This window comes from Condylostylus longicornis, unplaced genomic scaffold (genome assembly GCF_029603195.1).
Source record: "Condylostylus longicornis isolate FDR11 unplaced genomic scaffold, ASM2960319v2 ptg000072l, whole genome shotgun sequence".
Classification (NCBI taxonomy): Eukaryota; Metazoa; Arthropoda; class Insecta; order Diptera; family Dolichopodidae; genus Condylostylus; species Condylostylus longicornis.
In genome coordinates, this window is record NW_026578040.1 from 2424325 (window position 1) to 2450023 (window position 25699).

Consider the following 25699-nt stretch of genomic DNA (forward strand, 5'->3'; position numbering starts at 1 on the left):
TTTTATAAAATAAAATTTCATACAATTTTGAAGATCAGTTTTTTAAAAATCAGCGCATATAAACTTAGTTTTGAGTTAGTTAATTAATTAAGGGAAGCGTTACGAAATGAATAACAGACTTTATACCAATGTACATATTCATAATGTGACAACAAATATAAAACTTTCAAATAGAAATTCAATAGATTAAAAATCTAATCTTTTTTATAAATTATCTTAAAATATTAAAATTTGGATGTTGGATTCAATACATATGATATTGTGTGTATGAAATCTGTTATGTAAATCTATTTATTTTAATTATTATTAGTTTTTCAACTCCTTGTTTTTTTAAATAACAAGTTTGCATAAGTTAAGTAATGGTACAACCATTTAATGAAATCTCATTTCCTGCAATTAAATGTTTATATACACATATGTACACATGTTTTTGTAATGCCTTCATAATAATGCAAAAGATTAACCTTTATAAATCCACAATTATTATGTACCTACAATGATGAATAATTTTTTTCAGGTAAAACCAAACCGGTTTGATCGTTTTCATTGTGGCTGAGAGATTTATTCTAAATCTAAAATTTTAGAAAACCGTACTTGTTTAGAATGAGTATGAAAATGATAGTATACCTACTTAAGCAGTGTCAGAATGAATAAGCACGTCATGTATATGTAAACATGTGTATAAGCACAACATAAAAAATAAATATTATGTAAACACTATGTATGGATATTAACATGTTTTACTTTTTCCCTTAAAGAAAACAAAGTACACTCTATATAAATACATATGTACATAAATATCTATTGTTCAGGCTTTGTGATTTCAAAATTCAAATCACATGTTATTAAAGACTGTTATTGTATATTTGTCAAAATATTATCTTTTTTGTTGCATATAAAATATCAAAATTAGATTATAATATTTTCTCAATTCAATTCTCTTTGTTCGAAAATTAACAATGCATGTATGTGTTGGTATAACATTAACGCTTCATTTTTGAAGAAAACTTTTGGTTTTTTAATGTTACCAAAATAAAACTCTCTCGCATGATAAATTGCAACTCGCATGATATCCAATAGATACTTAAAAGTTTAAAAATTTGTGTGTATTACGAATTTGCAATAAAATTTATAATTTAGTATTGCTAACGAAATTAATATGTTAAGTATTTTAAATAATTACTTTTTAATTTTTTTTAATTATAATTAAAATTTGGTTCGAAAACCAAATTATATAATATTTTTAACATTCCTATAATAGTTCTTAATATAGTTTATTTTTCAATATTAAATGCTGATTCATATAGTTTCAAATAACGTATTATAGTATAAATTGTTATTTAAGAATATTTTGTAATATATTGGCAAAATATTCTTAAATTTGAAACAAATTTATAATTAAAGAGTTTACAAAAGAAAATTTTCACAAAAAATTTTTCTGAAATTCTAAAATTGTAGAAATTATAAAAACTGAATTAACTACTTTTACTGTTACTGACTTAATGTGTGAGGGATTGATCCAAAACAATATCTTATATTAAAAAAACTTATCGCATGAGATTTATTTTTTATATACAAAATATCTAGCAACATCATGTTTATAAACAAATTTTTGATATTTCAGTTTTCTCCAATATATTTATAGAAACATTAATTTGTAAAATTTTGTATGATTTATTAAGAGTAAGTAACAAAAGAGAAAATTGAAATTTTTCTTCCACTCTAGTTCGATTCGAATCTAGATTAGAGAAAATATCTTTTCAACATTTTCGAATTATTTTTGTTTATTTAAAATGTATTCGTCATAATTATAATATAATATAATATATAGTATTTCAGCATAATAATAATAATATGGCTATGTATTATTATGATATGGGTATATAAAATATGAATATGACGTTAGTTGCTAACTTAGCGCAGTTTATATTTATAAATAAGAGTATTTTTTTGTTGTTGCTGTCAACATTTTCGATATTGAATTTCTCCCAACTACCGTTTAAATGTGCTACAATAGTAATTACAGATACAATACAATCATAAATAACGCAATTTATTATGTTGTGTGTTTGTGTATGTTATGTTTACAGAAAAGAGAGAAACGTTTTTATAAAATATCAAATCTATGAAAAATACTGGTAATTTTGTATTATTTTTATGTACTGTTGTGCGATATAAAAAATTTTTTTTTCCCCTTTAAATTTTCTTATGTATTTCCCGTATTTTTATTTTATTTTGTTTTAACAACAAAGTCTTTTGTTAAATATTTTGTTATTTTTATTTTACATTTTTCTTTTAAAGCAAATAACTAGTTGTTCAATAATAACATACACAGCAGAGGGTTCAATGCAGCTCTCGCATATTATTTGATTTCAGTTTCGGACGATATACCCGACTGTTAAGAGGTGTTTTATTTCTGGAATTCCTCTACAATAATCGGCGAATAATTTTTTCAATAAAAATTAAAAATATTAAGTTTTCACTTGAATTATTTCTGTATTTTTGGTATTATCGAATAAAAGAGTAATACAAAAAAAAAAGAAAAAATTAAATAAATAAAGAATAAGTGAGTTAAAAAGAAAAAAAATTAAATAAAATTAAATATTTCTGATAAAAAAATTAATCTTAACAATTGTTTTGTCAACAATAAGAAAAAATAATAAAATAAGCAAATTTATTTTAACTTATCAAAAAAGTGTTAAAATTTTTTAAAAATCAAAATAAAGTACAAAATAATAAAATAAATAGAATTTCAAAACTTAGACGAAGAAATTTGAAGTTAGATAAGATTTTCTCCCCTGTCTTTGTTTTTTGTTGTTGCTTATGCTGCAGTCAAATCGCAAACAGCATCTTCTATTGTTTTAACATTTTGTGTGTGAATAAAAAAAAACTGCATACAGTCTTTGTTTTTGATGGTGTTGCTGCGTTTTCAAAACAAAGAACCATAAATAACTAGATTTTCGGCTTTTAGCATCATTAAAAAGGAAAAGGACGTTTTTCATAAAAATTATCAAATAAAAGATAATTTTTTTGTTTAATATAAAAAAAAAGTTTTTTTTTAAAGAGAAATTTTTAAATTTTTATAAAGCTTTTTGAATAAAGGAAAATTAATAATATTCTAAAACAGTTAAATTTTTCAAATTTAAATAAATTTTTGAGAATTTATTGAATAAATATTTCTCTTGACCAGTATATTCTTATAAGGAGAGAAGTGTTGATCAAAACTAAATAAAGGTATCTAAGCTTTATCTTTCATATTTTTATTTAGAGAAAATTTTCATATAGCTATTATTATTAAAATAATTTTCCGTGTAATAAAAATTCAGCCATTTTTATTTTCAAAATCATTTTTGCATTACACATTTTTATTGTTATATTATTATTTTGTTTCGCAAGGACTTATTGCAAAATTTTAAATAGAAAAGAACAAAAAATTTAAAATAACAAAAACTTGCATTACAACTTCACTCTTCTCTCAATACGCATATGTTCATAATAACAAGCTTATATATATATATATAATTGTTAGATTATATTTATGTATATAGAACATGTATGTACATGCACGTATATTAATATTAACAAGTAACTTCTTTAATAATAAAAAAGAAAAAAAAATCAGGTTTAGTATAAATTTCACACACTTTACAATTGCAAAATTACGCCAACAACAACGAAAATCATAATAATAACAAAATGCAGCATCACTTATTGCATATTATACATAAAACAATGATCATCATCATCATCAGTAGTATCTCTTCCTTTTTTTTTTTATTAGTATCTATTTTTTATTAGTGTGTATATGTGTACACTTAAGTATATATATATATATTATATAGTAGTATAATATTATTAAACTTTTATATATATGTATAAGAAAATAATATGTATGTAAACCGAAGTATATAAAACTTTCCAAACTTCATTTACATTAGAGAGAGAAGCGAACAAAACTAAAGAAAAAAATAGAAAATTTTTTGTAATCTCAATTTTATTTTCAAAGTTTTGCTTTATATTTTTTTTCACATGATGGTTATTAAACCATCTGTCGTCCTTAAATTACAAACACATAGACATTTTTTTTTATTCACTTAACCAAATCAGAGGAAAAATATCATATTTTCTACTTGATATTTATTTAACTTCAATTCCTTTTTATCCCTTTTTTTGCATAAAATTGTAGACATAAAAGCAATGTAGAATTCAAGCTATACCATATTTGTATTCAATCAAAGTTGCCATATATTGCCAAAAAAATTGAAGTAGAATTAAATTTTGACAGATTATATCCACGCTTTATTTTGCTTAAGGTAACCAATAAGTTGTTCGATCACTATAAAATTGAATGAAAAATTGATTTAAAAAAATTGATTATTCAAAATTATATAATTTGATTAAAATTATTCGAAATATAGTATAAGTAGTAAAAATATATTTCAAGCTATATTTAAAGAAATAAATATCAAACTGAAAATAATAATGTTAAAAAATTATTACAGCAACATACAAAAATTTCCTTAAATTACAAAGTTTCTACTTATAATATATGTATAATTTCCAAATTGTTTATGGATATTTCAATACCTTTAAGAATTTTGGCAATTTTAATTTATTAATAATTTTCGATGTGGTACTTACTGATATTAATATATTAAGTATGTATGCAACAAAGTGTATCGTTATTTTGACTAAAAGCAGCTCCCAATATTATCTAGCTACAATAACTTTTTATATATAAGTATAATAATATGCAATTTTATATTTTGTATAAATTGTAAAATAATTTTCTTTATTTGATTTTTATTTATGTAGATAAATTTATATTTTAAAAGTATACATATACAAATAATAAATCAGAAAAACCTTTGATTAAAATATAAAAATTTGTGTAAAACGCTTATAATTGGAATTTGTATTTTGACAACAGAAAAATCAAAAAGTTTCACTAAAAATTGCAACCATTTCAATTGTATCGTAGCATAAATTTATAATAAAACTAGAAATTTTTCATTAAGTAAAAGCTTGTCGAATATTAAAAATAAATTGTTCGACATTAAAAGCCTATTAAATTTTAATTTAAATAAAATTTTCAATCATCATATCATTCTATAGAGGATTATAAATTTTCACCTGTAATGTTATTCGGTGTAAGTATCTTTAATAAAATTTTTAATAATAAGTTATCATTATATTTTATTGAATTAACATAAGTAATAAGTTTGAAAATATTTTTATTTTTAAAATATGAGTTTAATTTTATTGAATAAAAATAAGTATTTAAATACTTAATGCGTATTGTTACTAATTTACTTTACTATATTTTATTAACAATAGTATATTTGATTTTCATGACGTATTTTTTGTATAGCAATAGGTACGCTTATCCTTATCGTATTTAATTTAAGTACTTACATAATAATATTATTTTCATTTGATAAGCAGTAAGTTATCATATGATAACGAATTCGAAAAAAAATAATTTATAGCGAAATATTTGTATAAGTTTATTAGAAATAGCTGTGAGAAATAAAAAATAGATAAAATTTTTTAAAATATCCGCCTATAAATAACTTTACAATAATAACTATAAGTAATTGTTATTTATATATAACCAATTTAATTTATGACATAAATTGTTGACGCGAATAATATGTTAATGAGTAATTGCAGTATATTAATTATAAAAATCTGGAAAAATTAAATGACTAAAATATTACTAGATTCAAATTGAAAAAATTATGCGATAATATACATATGTGTACATACGTACATTATTTTTCTAATAATGATATGGGGGGATTGATTAAACTGTTATGTATATTTTGGTGTTTTTTCCGTATAAGGAAATGCTTTGTTGTTTTTGTTATACGAATAATTAAAACGTGTTAGTTAACTTTTTAATTGTTATTAAAACGTGTTAGTTATATAAATAATTAATTTAGTGTTATTTTTTCTAATATATATTTTAATATTAATGTGCATTTAATTAATTAATTCAATTATAACCAGAATGTTTTAATTATATTATGCTTTAAAATTCTTTGAAGTTGTTTAAATTTCTCTCCTTTCATAGTTGCACCACATTAAAATTCGTAGGCACTGGCATACCACAAAATAAAGAGGCTGTTTACTTGAGTTTTCAAATTTTATAAGAAATTTTCACTTTTTCAAAAATGAATAAAATCGATCAAAAAAGTACCACTACGCAAAAGTGTATTTGCGCTATCAGTTACACATTGAATTATTTTTATAAATCTGTCATTAATATTTTCCTTAAAGATAGAAGTCAGATTAGTATACTTAACGCTACACATAATACTTAACAATAAATTAAATCCTTTACATGAAATTAATTTTAATTATACAATTTATTATAATAAATATGTGATTTAAATTAACCCTCAAATAACATCACATGAATCTAAATTTATGTAGTTACTTCCGAATTTATTTGCGCTTGCTTATACTTTTTACAAAAGTGTATTACATATAATATATATGTATACACTATAATTAAGTACGTATATTTGGTAAGAAGACGAAACCAAACAAAATAAAATTGATTATCTGCGAATATGAGAGTAAAAATGATCACACGAAAAAAACTGTAACCTCTTATAACCTTATTTAAATTAAATTTAAATTAATTTTATTGCAAGACGTTCATAGTCATACATATAATGCTACTTTTTTCAATGAACTTGTCACTCAAAGTATTTAAAGGCGAATACAATGAGAGAATGTGATGTTTGATTAAAAAAAAAACAGTGTAACCTTGAATTTTCAATTTTTTATAATAGATTTCTAATATGTAGCCAAAATGTTTCATAATCTTAAACACTAGCATGTCATATACATGCTTCATTTATACTTAGCTAGACTGCACACAAATTGTGTTTATGTTATCATGCCTTGTTATCACCAAAATTATAAAACTATATCTGGCGCCCATATATTTACAATTTACTTTTCTTTTGTATTTATTATTAATATATAAGTAAGCCACATTTAATTAAATTTTTAGCATGTTGATGAGATTCGATTTATCAAAGTTAAAACTTGTTTTGCTTTTGTGCTATAGGATTTAATAACAACATTTTATTGTCATAACTTTTTCTTTTGAAATTCGGAATTAGTTACCTAATTTTTTTTCGAAAAAGTGAAAAATTCCTAATCTCTGACGATTAAATCAGTCGTAAAAATATGAGTCAGCTTTATAATCGTACATCTAATTAAAAATGCAAAAGTTTTAAATGAAAGTTATTCATCAAAATTCTATTTAATTGATTTGTCGCATCAGTGATGAAAAGGGAATATTTTTAAACAGTCTTATAAATTGATTCGACTACAATACATTTTCTGAAAAACGTACATACGTAAGAATCACGAATTTTTTTTCAAGTACTAATGACTATACCATACCAATGACTGTACCATCATTATTTTTGTTTATGGTTTCTACAAATTTTTCTTTTACCACACACTCATATTTACCGTTATACTTAAGTATTGTATGGTTTGAATGTAATAAATGAATGGTTTATTTTATCCAAAATTAAATAATCACAACTTCTTTTTGTGCAGCGCTAAAGTTTTGTATACATAAAATATAAAAAAAATACATGTACTCGTATATAACTACAAGAATTTGGAATTTTGATACACATAGCTACATATGTATGTGTAGAAAATTTGAAAAAAAATGTTCAACAATATTTCTATAGAAAAAAATTGCTCTCTCCTGTGATGTGCTGAGTCGGCCGACCAACTGAATTTTTTAAATAGGCAAACAGCATCATAATACAAAATCCGCTTATTATATAATAAATTGTTGTTTTCTTAAATAATTATACTTTAAATAAACAATAATGTGTATACAAAGAAGCCAGGTGATATGATTAAGTTAAAATGGTATGATATTTAAATTTTTTGATATAAAACAGGACATCGTCAATTTTTTATGATTCTATTTTTGTGCAATAAACTTATTTCAAGTTGATTATAATATAAAAATGTATACGTCGCTGTATGGTCTTTTTACGCCATTAAATATTCTTGCCACTCATTTTTGTTTGTGCATACGACATGTGTAATAATTTTTCATTAAATCATAAGAGGCTTAAGATAAATTATTTTTAATAATTAAAATGTACAAAAGAATTCTAGAAAGAGTTATAAAAAGTGGTATGATTTTCCGTTAAATTTTAAGTTGATCTTACAGTGAATCTCTGTTGGTAAGAATTTGAGATTTTAAAATAGGCATAGGTTCGTTTGCAATAGTATTGTAAATTACCAAAACTTGTTTAATAAACTCAAGATAATGTAACTCGCACTTTTAAAACTTAGCAAACTTCATTGTGCGTTATATTGTTATCGACTCGAAAATTTCTATAACTTTTACTTGGTTATATGGGTAATTCACAATATAACTAGGTGGGTATTTCGAGTTTCCGTAATAATGTAATTAAGTCTTTTACTCATATTTACTTGATTAATTTCAATTTTAAGAAGTTAAAGTGACCATAGTAGCTTAGACGATAATATCTATATCCCCTTAATATAAACCATAAAATAATCGTCAGTCTTAAAATAATTCTTAGATCGCAAAGCTTAAAATATTTTAGATTTCAAATGCACTTATATGATTTCTATCCAAATTTTCTTATCAAATTTTTATTTTTGAATTTAATTAAAATAAAAATTTTTTAATTGAATTTCTAATACTCAAACTTCTAATTGTACAGAACTAATACGAGTAAATAATATAAAAATCACACAAATAATTTTAAATCTTAAATATAAGCATAATATTTTGTTAATTAGAAGATTACTAAAATCATTTAGGATATGAATGATGTGGATTAAGCGAAAAATTATTTTGTTATTTTAATTTGATACAAAAAAACATTACGATCTATGAATGCGTTTAAGAGCATATTTTATCAATGACGAGCAGCGTGTGTGTGGTTATATGAAATATGAAAAACTTGACTTCTAGTTTAAATTTTATTTAAAAAAATTTAATTCATAAATCGCAATACTCATTAAAAATATTTACGATAAAAAAAAACAAATTTTAAATGTACGTGACTATTACAATTTCTTGAGTAGAATTTTATATTAAAAATATATTTTATATGAGTTTTCAGATTTATAAAGTATAGACAAATATACATAAGCAATAAGTCTAATTTGAAAACTTTGCACAAATTTCATGAATTATTCTGTTCATGTAATTATAGTGTGGCGATTTCTAAAAATAACGAAATTTTGATTAAATTCATTTATCATTTTTTTTTCTGTGTTTTTGCGAGTATTGATTTAATTCATTGTGATCGAATTACGCTTAGTCATGTACAAAATATTATCATTAATAAAAAAGTAATAATCAGTGAGCAAAAAATAATTTTTTTCTTATTTTACTTACTTACTATATACTTACTTTCTTATTTAGTCGATAATAAGGAAACAAAACAAAAAGTAAAAAAATAAAAGGAACAAAACCCCAAAAAAAAAGAGGGTGGCAGGCCGAAATATTTACATAATCATCATATGTTTTGAATGTTATTCATAGATACAACTACAAAATACCTACTTGTATATGAAAAAAAATTCATATAGCACATATGATTTTCATACCAGACGTATATAAAGACGTGTTTAATACAAAGTGTCTACGTCATAAAAATTAACTCATAACTCACGTGCTCGCTGGTGTTGCAGTTTTTTATTTTTTTTTTTATTTCGATTCTAGTAATATAAAATTCAAGGTCGTCGTCTTTTTTTTTGTTCATATTTTTCGGGTTACTTTTTGGAAGGTTTTTCTTGTTACTTAATTTAATTTAAAATTTTATTTGTTTTGGCGTTTTAGATTTGATTTGTGTTTACGTTTGTAGTTTGTATAGCCGAAAATTGTTGTTATTAATGAAAATTTTTTTTTGTTTTTGTACATATACTCGTACATAATAAATATATAATATATACAATGATCAGTGTTACAATATATATGATAAAAGTATCTCAAACAAAATTTAAAGCATAAATAAAATTAATTTCTATCTAGCTATTTTCTAATTGCATTGTCGTAAATAACAAAATTTGAAAATTTCATTGCTAGAAAGTTGATTGTTAGCGTAACAGACATAAAACTTTTCAAAGTTATCTTACATTTTAAATATTAATTTACTTAATACAGAAATCTATATGACAAAAACTTATGGAATGAATTTATTTTTATATAACCTGCTGAAGTTTTAAAAATTTGTTTCAAGTTTTCCGTAGCCTTTTTTGTATAAGATAATATAGAATATGAAGTTTTATAAAAGATGTTAAAAATTGTTTTGAGGGAAGGTCAGCTTTCATTCAGTTTTTTGCTCTTAGAAACGAGCAAAATATCGAGTAGCAAAAACAATAAGCTCTTACAGAACATGATGCTTTCTTTCTATAATTTGAGCAAAACAAATATATATCTATATCAAGTAACATTGTGCTTCAAATCCAATAATTTAAGTTGTTCATTTAACTGAGAACTTAAGTTGAAATTAATTTAATAAATTATAATTTCAATAAGTGCAATAAATTGTTTTTTATATTGTGTAAATTTCATTCAAATCACATTTTTCTGCATATACGGCAACATTCCTTTTTGATCATTGTTGATCAGATTACTAGTTCAAATTCTCCACACTCTTATGTACATATGTAAGTATATGGTCTTTTTTGTTAATTTTTAAGGTTGTATATAAATTTTTATTATCATTATTTTTTTATAATGTTTTAATAAAAAAATCACTTCCTGCATAATTTTAATATATGAAGTTTTTAAGTGCATAATGAGTATCAAGTTACGATAAATCCAAAAAAAAACCAAAAAAAAAGCTAAAAGCACAAAGATTTTTTTCAGTCATTTTGATAACTTTTTTTTTATTCTTTGGTTTCGAATTAACTTTTCTTTTATTGTTTCTTCAGATTTTGTTTCCTGTGAAAGGTTTCGAAAATTAGAAAAAAAACGCGACTAATTTGAAATGCTAATTTGATATTTTTTTTGTTTTATTCAAAATCTTCTTTAGTAAAACATTCGTGTGCTCTTCTTACTATAAATATTATTCTTTTTTTTTATTTATTATTGAATTTGAGAATTGATAAATTGGATTAAAAACAATGATATTGGTTTGGGTATAGTTTGGGTATAAGACCTATATACATATATACTTACATGTATCTACATACATACGTATACCTATGGATTATATTGAAATTCACAAAGCAGCCGCGATTGGTCCATTTTTTGTATCTCTAAGATAAAAAATCAAATCATAATGTTTTTCGAAGTGATCACAGCAATTGTCACATTTTTATTTATAATAAATTCTTTTGTTTTTCATAATTTTAGGGGATTACAACAGAGCAATAAAAGACAAATTTTTTACTCAAGAATTCTAAGTTTGCCATATTATATGATCTACCTGAGTCCGTCTACCTGAGTGTTTTCAAGTTTATATTAATATACACTTACATATATTTTACCTGTTCAAGGACATTAATTTTTTATATATTCTTACTTTAGAACCAAAAGCAAGGGTACAAAAACAAAGCAAGGATCAGTATTCTTTTGTTTGAAATTCTTATTTTGACATTTTAAAAAATAATATTTTCTGCAATTTTTAATGCTCATGTTTCTTGAATGACTTGCCTTCGTTTTCCTTAAACATTTAATTAATATATTATTTAGCTAAAAACTTTATGTTATATAAAATAGGAGTATTAAAGAAAAAAAAAATCTTTTTGTAAACTTTATAAATCTTTAATAAATAATTTATTTTTAATATTATTAATGAATAAATTATATTTTAATAATAAAAAATAATAATAAATATGAAATAAAAAAATTTTAGTTATGTGTGAATTTCGTTTTTGTTATATTGCCATCAGCCTGTCAATCAATTAATTAATCAATCAATCGATCGATTTTCTTATACTATTCAACTGTGTTTCAATGTTGAATAATAATTTCATATTTGATTTATCATCTCATGAATAAAAATAAATATTATTGTCTATATACGGTGGTGCATACATATAGGCGCTTGTATATATAGATTTAAATAAATTTAATAGCTACTTATACCTAATAAAAAATTTTCTTTTTTATTTGTCTACCAAAGCTTTTATCAACTTTGTATTTTTTTCGCATTTATTTCCTTTTACGTATATATATGTACATACATACATAGTGATATCTATATATCAATATGTATGTATGTCGCATTGTTCAAAGCATGAGTTAAACAGATAAAAAGATAGAAGACACTCAAAATACCAAAACAAAAAACGAAAAAGAACGAGAATCGCACCTTTATTTTATTTTTTTTTTTTTAAAGCAATTTTTTTTTGCCGAAATTTGTTATATACTGATATATAAGTTTATAAGTAAACAGAGGGTTTTATTATGTATGTAGACATAAAATACGATAATCTTATGTCGTAAATTATACCGCGCGAATCTTCTTCTCATTTATAGCAAAATATCGAGTACATGCAATATTCCACGAATATAAAAATTTGCGAGACTTCAATAATACTTACGAATTCACTTATATACATATATTATTTGTTTTTTCTTGATTATAATACTAAATTTTTTTTTACAAAAAATTGTGATTTATGGCATATTAAAGTCACATATTCGGTACGAAAATTGTGACAGTAACAAAATTTATGTGTACGCAATGTGCACACACACTCTATACAAATAGATACTTACATATGTAGTACTAGTATTGATAAATTGATATATTCAATTGCTTATACCTTTCGGTCTAAAATATTTAAATGTGAATTTACATTTTTTCTCCAAAAAAGGTTGATTTTTTTTTATTGATTTTAGAATTTTGAAATTGAAATTTAAAAGCAACAAAAAATTAATCAAGACCTGCACAACCACATGTGTCCAATTATGGGTAGGCTCAAATGATTTAATTTAAAATAAATATTCAAATTTTTTAACAAAAGGTATTCATATAAATTTTTGGTCAATGGTTATGTATATACAACCATTGTTATATATGTATGTATTAAATACGGTATAGGTTCATAAATCAATGTCCACAAAAATGCCTTGGAATCTGTGGATTTTTATTTAATATATGGAAGATCAAAGGACTTTTGAACGACAGAAAAATATAAAGGCAGAGTGCAATATTTCCTTAAACTGGATGTAAAAATAATATATTACGTGTGTATGTTAATGTAAATTTTATCATTCACTGCATCATTCAAAGGTTCAAAAATTAACATTATATAAGAGCAATTTTAATATTCGTTTTCCTAAAAAGTACTTTACTTACCTTTATCTTTTTAAATTTAGAATACGAAATGTTTGGTAAAAATAGCTCTGGTCAAAGACATCAGTAACTATAAATAGTTTGAATTTACTAAAAGTTCATCAAAGGTTAATTAAAATTGTTGAATATGAAAACGTTGTTTTCTTTTATACTTATTTCAAGTTTTGAATTGTTTTCTTTATTTCTCGTATACTATATGCTCATTTAAAATTTTGTAATATTGTAAAACACAACGCTGATAATAAATTTTAATTCATTTTTGGCGCATTCTGTTTTTTCTTTTAGTTTATAACATAAAATAAACATGAAAATTAATTACGCAACTCCCATTTTAATCAATCTTAATTTTAATATCACAATATTTTGTATCATAAATTTACTTGGAAAAAGCTATTCAAATTAAATATGAACAAAAATAATTAACAATAAATGTAGAAAGAAAATTATTTTTAATGAAAAATTTTTGGAGAAGCTGAAATTTATTCCGATTGCTCCAATAGTTTTCTGATAGAATTTTTAATTCGCAATATGTTGCAAAATGCAATATATGCAGATTTTGTTGTTACAATGCTCTGTTCATTTTAAGGAAAATGTAGTATAACTATATATAATCAAATCTTATAAAATGGCATAAAACTTTTAAATATCAACTGGAAAATCAAAACAATTAATGAACAGATAATTGAAAATCTTAATTCTTAATCAAACAATTGCATATTGAAAGGCGCATAGCGTTGCATTATGTTTTCAATTCAAATTTCATTCTCAGTTCATTTACTTTTAATTTACATTTCCAGAAATTTTATTGCAATAACAATGGTCCTTTAAAAAAATATTTTACCATTGTATTCTTTAATGTGTAAAAAAAAGTCTTTTAAAAAAATAGTTGTTTACCACCTACTGATTGGTTGAATTGTTCTGCTGTGTTACAGCTCATTTGTCCAAATGCAAATAATATTCAACTTTTTTGATTTCTTGCTCTTTTTTTTACTTTAATGTGAAATGAACAAAGGAAATATTTAACATTTTTTTCTTATGATTCCTTCATCAGCACACAGAATTATTCTGAATAGAAAAAAAATCATTTTGACCTACAAAAAAAAAATATGTTTTATTTATTTTTCTTTTTGTCATTATAATTTAAATGCCAACATTGAACGCACACCCAACAAGAAAAACAGTTTCCATTTCTGTTTTTTAACTTAACTATAAAAATTCTTTTAAAATGATCAACTCGCTAAATTTTTCCATTAAACTAAGTGAGAGAGAATTCTTTTCAATTTATTCCTTTGATACAAGAATACTTTTGTCCGCCATATCTGGGCTAACAAAATATATAAAGAAAGAGAATTCATTCAATTGGAAAAGGCAAAATATGCTAACGTTTATTGCTAATGATGGTATAGTGGGTTTGATTATTTTGTTATAAAAGAATCCTTATTTTTCTTTGTTTACGGTAGTATATTTGCCATTCTTTTCACTTCGAAAAAGTGTCAAATCAGCAAAAAATATTGCAAAATCAAATGACGTAAAACAAATTCTTAATGCTGTAATTTCGTTCATTGTCACTATGTAAGCAAATTATATATGCATATATTTTGTGGTATTTGTGGTGTACAATATAATTTAAAAAAAAAGTTTAAAAGTAAAAAGGTACAAGAATCCTAAATATAGAGAGACTGTTTCTTTTTTTTTCTTTTCATTTTATAATTATTATACTTTTGGCGGAAGAAAGGTGAGGTGAAAAATCTTATTTTTGTGGTCATCATAATCTTCGTATATAAAATTTTAGTTAGGTTCAGAAACCCAGGAAAAAAGTAATACTACAATGCCCGTAAGGTGTAATCGAAGAACCGTTTTGTATTTGTTAAAACTAAAAAACATTTATATTTCTTCTTTTTTCTTCTTCTTATCTTCATCTACAAGTTTTCAATTCTGTGTTTATAAAATAAAAAAAAAATTTCATTGGAAAGTGAGGAAGAAAAAACTTTTTCAGGTTCTTTCTTAACAAGTAACAATATTTTCTTATGGTCACTTAAGTAAAATTTCTTTGTTCTTAAGTTATCAAGATTAGTTAGGTAGTTGAATGTGTTAAACTAGTGTGAACAAAATTCTCATTTACTTGAGTTGAGTTTTGTTCATATGAAATTTAGTTCATCGTTAAAAGAAAAAAATTCGAAATTTATTTCGATATTGAAGTTAAACAAAATTTGTCTAAAAAGCAGCTTTGGTTTCCAACAATAAAACTGTCGTCTAACTATTTTCTAGCTAAATGTGTCAGCCGCACAAAGTAAGGCATACACATAACAGAATGTATGCATGCACATCGGCATTATAAAACGAATACCTTCTATATTAAACTTACTTTAAATGTGTATTAGGAGAAATGAATGGAAGATTAAAGGTTCTGCTTATAATTTTAATGATTTTCGTTTTGTGGATTTTGTATTAAATCAGAAAACCAGATATTTTTTTATAAGAAGACAGAAAAAATAACATTAACAAAACAACGATGATGCTATCATATTGGTTTTGTTCGTGTACTACAGTTATAAGTATGTACGATATATGTATGTACATATATGTATGTTTAAAGACGTATACAAAAAGAAAAAAAAAAAAGAACGAAGTTTTGTGTAATTTTTATATAAATTAAATATAAATATTTACATCAGATAATAAATGTATTGATTTTCGGATTACAGTTGTTAAATTCGATTGTTATGAGGATTGAATTTTTTGATATACACTGAAAATTTTCGAATAGACCTTTGATTGTTTTTCTGCTTGAAATATAAAAATTTTCTTTATATATACATAGATATATAATGAATGTAGAATTATTTTTTATTATTGCCTCCATTATTTTGACGAACAATTAATTTAAAAATTTAAAGTTTTCTTCTTCCGAATTTGAATTTTAAAATCGATACTTTAACTTGTATCAAATTTAACTAAAATTGTTAAAGTTTACATAAGTATATATGCATATAGGGCTATTTAATATGTAAGTTATGACATTCGTTGGAGAAGAGCCAGAGTTATTCTGATTTTACGAAACTTATATGTATCTCATTATGTGCCTTTGTAATTTTTCTTAAGAAGAATTATTTCATTTTAAAGATAACACTTTTTCTTGAATTCAAAGTTTTTTATTTTTTAACAGCGGCGGTTCCATCGGAGCTGATAAAATGATATATTATTAAAACCGAAAATCTGTTTGTTATCAAAAACATTATCATTTAATAGAAAAATTAGGAGGTAAAAATTTAAGTAAGCCTTTGAATTTCACAAAACTTCAGAATTTCACTACAATTCAATATTGAGCTTACTAAATTAAAATCTCTTATACAGAATACCGAGGTAAAGCTGAATCTTTTTGTTTCGGAAGAAGGAGACAAAGTAATATTAACATCAAAATGATGATAATCAAGAAAACCCCGAAGTAACATCTTCATCACAGACTTATTTCTATCATATTCTTTTTAGCACTTTTCCAAAAAATTTTTGAAAAAAAGTGCTTATTAGTTTCACTCTGTCCGTCCGTCCGTCCGTCCGTCCGTCTGTCCGTGTGTCTGTTTACAAAACTTCTACATCCTTGAAGATAGAAAGCTGAAATTTCATACGTACATAGATCTTCACTAAAAACTTATTTCCGTAGAACAAAATTTTTAGCTATCTCCCCCCCTCTAAAAGTTATACCCCCCCAAAACCCTAAAATTGGCCTTTTTTAACTATTTGTTGCAATGAAACCATAAGCATTTTTGAAATTTTGCAAACGCAGAAAGGCAGCGACTTGCTTCCCCTAGCGCGATACACTATAGTTAAACTTTAGAAAAACAAAATGGCCGTTCAAATTTACCGTTATCTAAAGTCCTTTATTTCCAAATTTTTGATTTCGTTTTTCTTCTAAACCCCAGCCTGTATTAGCTTGAAATTTTAGGAGCTTTTAGACATTAACAAACAGCTCATTTCGTTAGAAGAAAATTTTTCCATCTCCACCCCTCTCAAGTTATCGCCTCTTGAAATTTGTAAAATTTGAATTTTTGACACCTTATATTTCCGAAACCGCAAGCTTTTTCAAATTTCTATAAACAAAAAGCTAACGGTAAATTCCATAACATTCAAAAATATAATTATTTTTCTTAACACACACAATTAACCCTTAAAATTGAGCATTATGTTAACCCCTCTTTATATTAATTTTTGCTTTATTTCAAAGACTGCATGTATGCATCATCCTAAATATATGCAATCCTAGAAATAGTTTTGTGTATGAACGACAATAATTTTAATAGTGTGATAAATATACATTGACTGTATTCAAAAGCAGAATTTTCACTTGTTGAAGGGAAAAGTGCTACAATACAAACCAGTGGTTTGACCCAACTTTATTAAATGAAAGTTTCTAAAGAACACAACGAGCAATGGCTTACTCTCTACGCCTTACTATAAAAATTTATAATAGATTAAACATCTTTTTATTAAAATTTATTTCTTTATGTTATAACATTAAATTTAAATTATTTATTTTTATATATAGAGAAATTCTATCCGTCCCTATTATGTTTATTAGAATTATTTAACCATCACTTTAATTATAAAAAAATTGTTATAGAACAAACTTTTTAAATATTATTCACAATGAAACGAAATGTGAATTTTTTTTTTAATCTTCAGACGCTCATTCGACCATATTCTCCGACAAATGCTTTTTTTTTCTTAACATTTCCTTGCAATAAATCATAATGTATTATGGTCGTTTCTTGGTATACCCCTATCGGCTCACTTTTGCACATACTTATATGTATACTTATGCACAAATAAATAAATACATTTTGCATAATTTTCTATTTTAAGTAATGGAATAGATAAACATAAATATTCAGCGCATAGTAAATTCAAAATTATTTGATTCAAGATTTTTTTTATATTATTTTTGTCTTGATATACATATAGTACTTTAATGTATACATATTTAAAATTCTAGTACTGATTTTGTGATTTCTAGTCTACCACGTTTTAAAAAAAAAAAATTTATTTTTTATTAAAATCTTTTTTTTTTGCATTCAATGAGGGGAAATACATGCGATGTATACTTAAAAAACTGTATTTTATCCATTGCGCATCACAGGAATTAATGCTCAAGAAATGAATATTTATACAATAGAGGCACACACTATACTTCTTATACTTAAGTACTTGAGTAGTATTTTAATTAAATACAAAAAAAGTATTTGATTCAGTGGAGCGATATAATACAATATGATAATATGGGTAATCACCTCTTTGAATATTAATTTCAAAGTATAGGTGAAATGACTATAAATACTTTTTTTTATAAAAATAGTTAACTATTATTATTAACGGATGAAAATGCATTGTATATACTTATATACATGTATGTGTTCAGTATAACTTTTAATTTTAAAATTTAAAATACGTTTGAAGTATAAATAAAATAAGTAATTTATATAGACTCAAACAGCTCTTAAAGTAGTCCCTTTTGGTATACGTAGGTAAGCGATGTGGACACATAGAAATTTTTAAGACAATAGAATCAAGGAAGTGTAAAATTAGAAAGCAATAAAGAAAAACATTTTCATATTAAATTAATTGTATTTTATTGCTATGCAGACAATTTCTAGAATTGTGGAAGTGCTTGGTTATTATTCAATTGTGTATACTTATAGGCATTTATAATAAAATTAAGAAAATTACAAATTTTCCGATTATTCAATAGAGCTAATAAAAAAAAATGTTTTTCATAAAAATTTGACTTAAAATATCGACAAAGAAATCAATCTATCAATGGATTGAATCTTTCTGGTGACAATCTTTTTCACAAGCCGTTCAATTTAGAGATATGCAAATAATTACAAAGACTTGAGTTATTGAAGAAAAATTGTCACTTGCACCCGTACTTTCTAGAACACATTGAATTATATGCACAAGATTTACCAAAATAGCTTATAAATAGCTTATTTTATAGCATAATAACTAAATAGTTTGTTTTGGAGCATGCCTGAAGCTAAAATATAACATTTTTCAATTTAAAATAAGAATTTTTTGAGTGATTAGAATAATATAATTGGATTTTAAATTTATGGTTTGCTATTATGAAATGTGGCTTTGTTTTACTTGTGTGTTTTTCTTTTTAAAGTTATATTTCTCATTTATATAAATTTATTTTAAAGGATATTTTAAAATTTTTTTTTTTTGTAGGATTCAAGCCCAGTAGAACCACACGATTGCTTTATATTAGCAATTGTGCATAGTTTACATGAGTTTTCATTAAAAGTAAGAGAGATTTCCGAAAGGAATTAAAGCTTTTAGTTTGTGCAGCTTAAAACAATATTATAATGCGCAATATGATTATTTATATTCACTTACTTACTATGTATATAAACTTTTGAAATCGTGAAAATGACAATGATAATTATAATAATAAATAACACTAATTGTAGACTTAACTATTTTTTTTTCGCATCCTTTTAAATTGCGATAACAATTTTTCGCTTTGCAAGGCAAAAGTCGTGAAACTGTTTTGCTTAATTTTGTAATTGTTGTATTTGATTGTAGCATATTTAATTATATTACATATATTCTAATATAATTAATATTACATATTTAGCTTGTATTAAAAAATAATTGCCCTAAGAAGGCTACTTAGAACAACTTGTTTGTGTCTTGAATTAGTTTTAAGTACTCTTGTATGGTATTTCTATAAGATCCATTTCACGAGATAATTGTTTTTCTCTCATAAAATAATTGCATAATGGAATCTGTTTCTACTGTTGTGACGATGTTTTAACTTAAAATTTAATTTGAAATTTAAGTAATTTAAAAACTCTTTTTCAAATAAAAAAAATATTTTATTTCCTCTATTTCCTCGTATTAGCCTAGATATTTTATCGCTAATTTAAAAAAAATGTGAATACTTTTTTTTATTGTAGCTAAAGGTAAACTTTAGGTGTTCTGTTTTTGATTGAATTCTTGAAAAGTTCTAACAACCAGACGTTTGCATACTCAATATGACGTTATTTTTACATTGAATGATGTGACAACAATGTTATTGCATTAAAAATTTTCAAGACTGATATTCACGGAAAAGGTTTCAATCTCTCTCTTTTTTACCTCAAAACTTTATGAATTTATAAATTTTAATAACAATAGTGTTTATATACATATGAACGTATATGTGTTTAGGAAATAAAAGTTTGTAGACTGTTATAAGTTAGCATTTTTTTTAGGGGTGTACAGAATAAATGTAAGGCGTTATAAAGATTTATTTAAAAATTTAATTTATGAAAAGAAAAAACACTCAAGCGGCACATTGACCTATTCATATTGTATGCAAAATAAATTTTCTATATTAAAATATTTAAACAGATTTGTTAATCAATTTCACCATTCATCTTCTTTTCAGCACTTTTCAAAAAAGACGAAAATGTTCTTATAAGTTTCACTCTGTCCGTTTGTCCTTGTGTCTGTTTACAAAACTTGTGCTCCCTTTAAGATAGAAAGCTTGCATTATTACATGATATATATATGTATCTATACTAAAAATTTATTTCTCTAGATGAGAATATTTACCTTTCCCCACCTATATTTAAAAGTACATAATTTCCTAATTAGTAATTTAGAAATCACAATTTTGGAAGTTTGGAATTTTGACAGCTTTAGACATCAATAAATGCTTAATTTCGTTAAATTAAATGTTTTTAATATTTTTTCTATCTACACCGCCTACAAATTATTGCATTTCGGAATTCGTAAAATTAGAATTTACGGCCCCATATATGTATATCTGCAACTGCAAGCTTCTTGGAATTTTTATGAAAAAAAAGGCTAACGGTAAATTCCAACACCGACAAGAAATATGATTACTTATTTTAATTCACTTATTTAACCGTTAAAATCGACCATTATGATAACACTGTTTTTAATTTTTCATCCCAAATGTATGCAACCATTTGATATGCATATTTTGGTACATGAAAGAAAGTGAGCACATAATTTAATTAATGTGTTAGTCTTTTTTTAAAATCAGTATTTTCACTTGTTCAAGGGAAAATTGCTACTTCATTGGTTGGTCTTTGATTTGATTTAACTTTATTTTTTTTTTCTTTTGCAAATAAGAAAGTTCCAGTATAGTTTTCATAATTTTTTTTATGAGCATTTGTACTGACGTACAAATATGTTTATTTGTAAACACAATTTCGTTCGTCTTGGAAAAGGTATTAAAAACAAGTTTCTTCTTTCCACTAATTTTTAATTGAGCTTTTTTAAGGTTTTTCAAATGAAAGGCGAAAGAACTACAAAAATAATAAGAAAAATTACTTTTTCTTCAACCCTATTTCGCCTTCCTTTTTTTTTGTTTTTACTTTCTAGTGTCGCTTGTTTTTGACTGTTTTTCCATTTTCCTTCCTTATTATTCCACACATTTTCAACCGTTTCTAAATAAGACGGTTGTATTTTCTTCTTCATCTGTTTTGTTGTCTTTAAAATTTGGTTTTTTTGAAAAATTAATCTTCAACATATTTTGAAATGGAACTAGTATGTTTGCAATTTTTTATATAAAATGGGAAACAATAACTGAAATAACAAATAAAAAACAAAATTTTGTGGTGTCGTTAAACAGTTATGGCGACAAAATGCGATAACAAAAAACTACAAAGTACTCATAAACGTAGCATGAATATTTGCTTTTTCGCTAACGACTAAATTTTCAACAACCAAAAGAATTTGTTACAATATAAATTTCTTTTTTATAAATTTTTATTTTTTTATGAGTAGTCTTATATTTTAGATTTTTTTATTTTATCTTAAATGTTCCGCTTTGTTCCATTAATTATTAACGCGAAAATCAACTACTACATTGCGCGCATTATCGCCGTTATTCAATGATAGTTTTTCAACTTTGTTTTTAGTTTCGTTGTTGCGCGATATGATTATGCTTTACATACAAATGACATGACAAAATGATTTCTCTCTTCTAAATATTTAAATTTTTTTTTCTTCTGTTTAATTCGCATTTAAATTTAAAGTGAAAGTACAAAAAAAAAGACAGAGAAGTGCGACAGAAAAGGAAAAGTGATAAAAAACATACAAAAGAAAAGCGAAAACAAAACATAAAAAGAAAAGTAAAAGAAATATAAAAAAATTATTTTATAGAACTGACAACAAAGACTTACTTATATACATAAATATATTTTCATTTATTAACTGTATACTGTGCGCCTGTGCCTTCTCTACATCGATGCTGATTTCTATTATAATCCCTCACTACTTATTATTATGCACTTATGTAAATCAAAAATATTTATTTTGTAAATTTGTGTACTTTCATATTAATAATCTTGTATCTTAAACTAGACATAAATAAATTGAGTTCATTTACATAATTTTATAATAACATTATAGCAGCAGCAACAGCAGAATTAATTAAAAATAAGAGTCTACACATATGATATAGCTATTGATACATACCTTTTGTATATAGTTAGGCCACAACTGTGGGTATCATTGAAATTAATATTGGCCTGTAGCCAGAAATTTAGAATATGATATACATATATCCATCAAAATGATGTACATACTTTTGTATATGTTTGTGTATTCCTTGATGAATCCCCTGAGATATAGTGTTATGCTATTTTGTTGGGAATATTTCCTTTTTCTCTTGTCAAATTTCTTTTTATCAGAAAAACTAACCGAGATAAAATATGATTCACAAACGTGTACTGTGAAGTTAATTATAATATCTTTATAATAAGGTCTTTAAGTAACTTTCATAATTTTGTGCGCCTTATGGAAGTTGTTTATAAGCGAATAATTAGAAATTTTCTATTATTCTAATACCAACCTTATTTTTATAATAAAGCTAAGATTCAAGCAAGTGAATACATATTTTTAAAAAATATAAGAGGATAAAATAAATAATAATCTGTATCTCTAAAGCAAGTTGTTCCTTGCGATCGTCATTAATCGAGCGTTCGTATACAAAATATCGCATATCATATTCTTTTATAGACGCACATATCTACATATATTCCGAAATAATAGAAGAGAAATATTAAAAAATAATAATAAAAAAAAGATCAATGTTTACTCTATTACTAAACTATCTGACTTTGGATATTATATAGTAAAAAATATTTTAGGACTCGTATAGAAAAAATATCATTCAGCATAAATGGTAGTACATAAATTTTGTGCAATTATGTGGAAAACTTAATTGTAACGCATGACTTACAAATGCATTTTCATTTTACTTTATGTAGTTTTTTCACTGCAGACATTAGGTATATAGTATATATAGTATTTGCGTACATGTATGTACTTTAAAAATGTATAAATAATAAAGTTGGGTCAAACCAACGGTTTGTATTGTAGCACTTTTCCCTTCAACAAGTGAAAATTCTGCTTTTACAAACACTCTATGTATACCTATCACGCTATAAAAATTATTTTCATTCATACACAAAACTATTTCTAGGATTGCATATATTTAGGATGACGCATATATGCATAGTCTTTGAAATAAAGCAAAAATTAATATAAAAAGGGGTTAACATAATGCTCGATTTTAAGGGTCAATTGTGTGAGTTAAGAAAAATAATTATATTTTTTAATTTCATGGAATTTACCGTTAGCCTTTTGAGTTCATAAAAATTTGGAAAAGCTTGCGGTTTCGGAAATATAAGGTGTCAAAAATTCAAATTTTACGAATTTCAAGAGGTGATAACTTGAGAGGGGGTGGAGATGGAAAAAAATTTTCTTCTAACAAAATGAACTATTTGTTAATATCTAAAAGCCCCTAAAATTTCAAAGTTGTAGATTATGGGGTCTAGAAGAAAAACGACATCAAAAATTTGGAAAAAAAGGGACTTTAGATAACGGTAAATTTGAACGGCCATTTTGTTTTTATAAAGTTTAACTATAGTATATCACGCTAGGGAAAGCAAGCCACTGCCTTTCTGCGTTTGCAAAATTTCAAAAATGCTTATGGTTTCATTGCAACAAATATTTAAAAAAGGCCATTTTTAGGGATTTGGGGGGGTATAACTTCTAGCGGGGGGGAGATAGGTACAAATTTTGTTCTACGGAAATAAGTTTCTAGTAAAGATCTATGTACGTATGAAATTTCAGCTTTCTATCATCAAGGGTGTAGAAGTTTTGTAAACAAAAAAAGTGTCAACGGACGGACGGACGGACGGACGGACGGACGGACAGAGTGAAACAAATAAGCACTTTTTTCAAAAAAATTTTTGGAAAAGTGCTAAAAAGGGGGAAATTGACTTTTTGCAAATTGATTATTTATTTATTCGTGAGTTATATTTTATATTTATATTTACATGTATACATGTATGTAAACATAAAGGTAATGAAAATCAAAGAGACATCATTTTACTTTAAATAAACTTCTATAAACACGCCGATATTTAATTTCATCATATATTTTGCGGACTATTTATTTTTCTGAGTTATGTACTATATTTGAAAAAATAAGTAGTTATAGAATTATTTTTATACCCTGCACTTCGTGAAGGGTATATTAACTTTGGTATGGAGTTTGTAACTACTTGAAGGAGTCATCTGCGGTATGGACATATATATATATTCTTGCTCAGCGTAAAATTCTGCGTCGATTTAGACATGTCCGTCCGTCCGTCCGTCCGTCCGTCCGTCCGTCCGTCCGTCCGTCCGTCCGTCCGTCCGTCCGATCGCACGATAACTCAAAAACGAATAATGCAATCGACACCAAACTTTCACAAGTTTTTTCTTTTGTGCCAAGGACGAACCCTATTGTTATTGGACTAAGTCGGACAACGGGTTCGGGTAGCTGCCATACAACTCCAAGAGTTTATTTTAAATATTTCAAAAACTAATAAAGCTATAAATATAAAATTTTGTATACATGTGTCCAATTATATTCTACACATGCTCTAAAAATTATAATGGGATAGCTGCACCGGTTCGTGTGGCTGCCATACAACTTCAACAGCAAATTTTTTATATTCGGCAAAATAATAAAGTCAGATACATGGAACTTGGCAATCATGTGTCCAATTATAGGTCAAATATATTTCCGAAGTTTTGGAGGAATTGCTTGACAGGTTCGGGTACCTGCCATACAACTCCATAAGCTAATTTTAAATATTTGGAAAAATAATAAAGTCAGATTCATGAAACTTGGCAGCTGTGTGTCCGATTATAGATCAGATATATTTGTGAAGTTTTAGTGGAATTGCTTGACAGGTTCGGGTACTTGCCATACAACCCCAAAAGCTTATTTTAAATATTTGGAAAAATAATAAAGTCAAATTCATGAGACTTGGCAGTCGTAT

At 24.7% G+C, this 25699-nt stretch overlaps 1 protein-coding gene across 1 annotated transcript in view; it reads left to right on the forward strand.

The window, feature by feature from the left end:
- The first annotated feature begins 2357 nt into the window (after nucleotides 1-2357).
- The window catches only part of LOC129612398 (dual specificity tyrosine-phosphorylation-regulated kinase 2), a 153201-nt gene continuing 129859 nt past the window's right edge, over nucleotides 2358-25699 (forward strand). Inside the window, exons 1-3 of the mRNA XM_055525961.1 lie at nucleotides 2358-2566; nucleotides 4816-5150; nucleotides 19572-19646. Of these exons, the coding sequence (XP_055381936.1) occupies nucleotides 5139-5150; nucleotides 19572-19646 (87 nt within the window). The 5' untranslated portion in view covers nucleotides 2358-2566; nucleotides 4816-5138. The remainder of the gene's footprint in view (nucleotides 2567-4815; nucleotides 5151-19571; nucleotides 19647-25699) is intronic.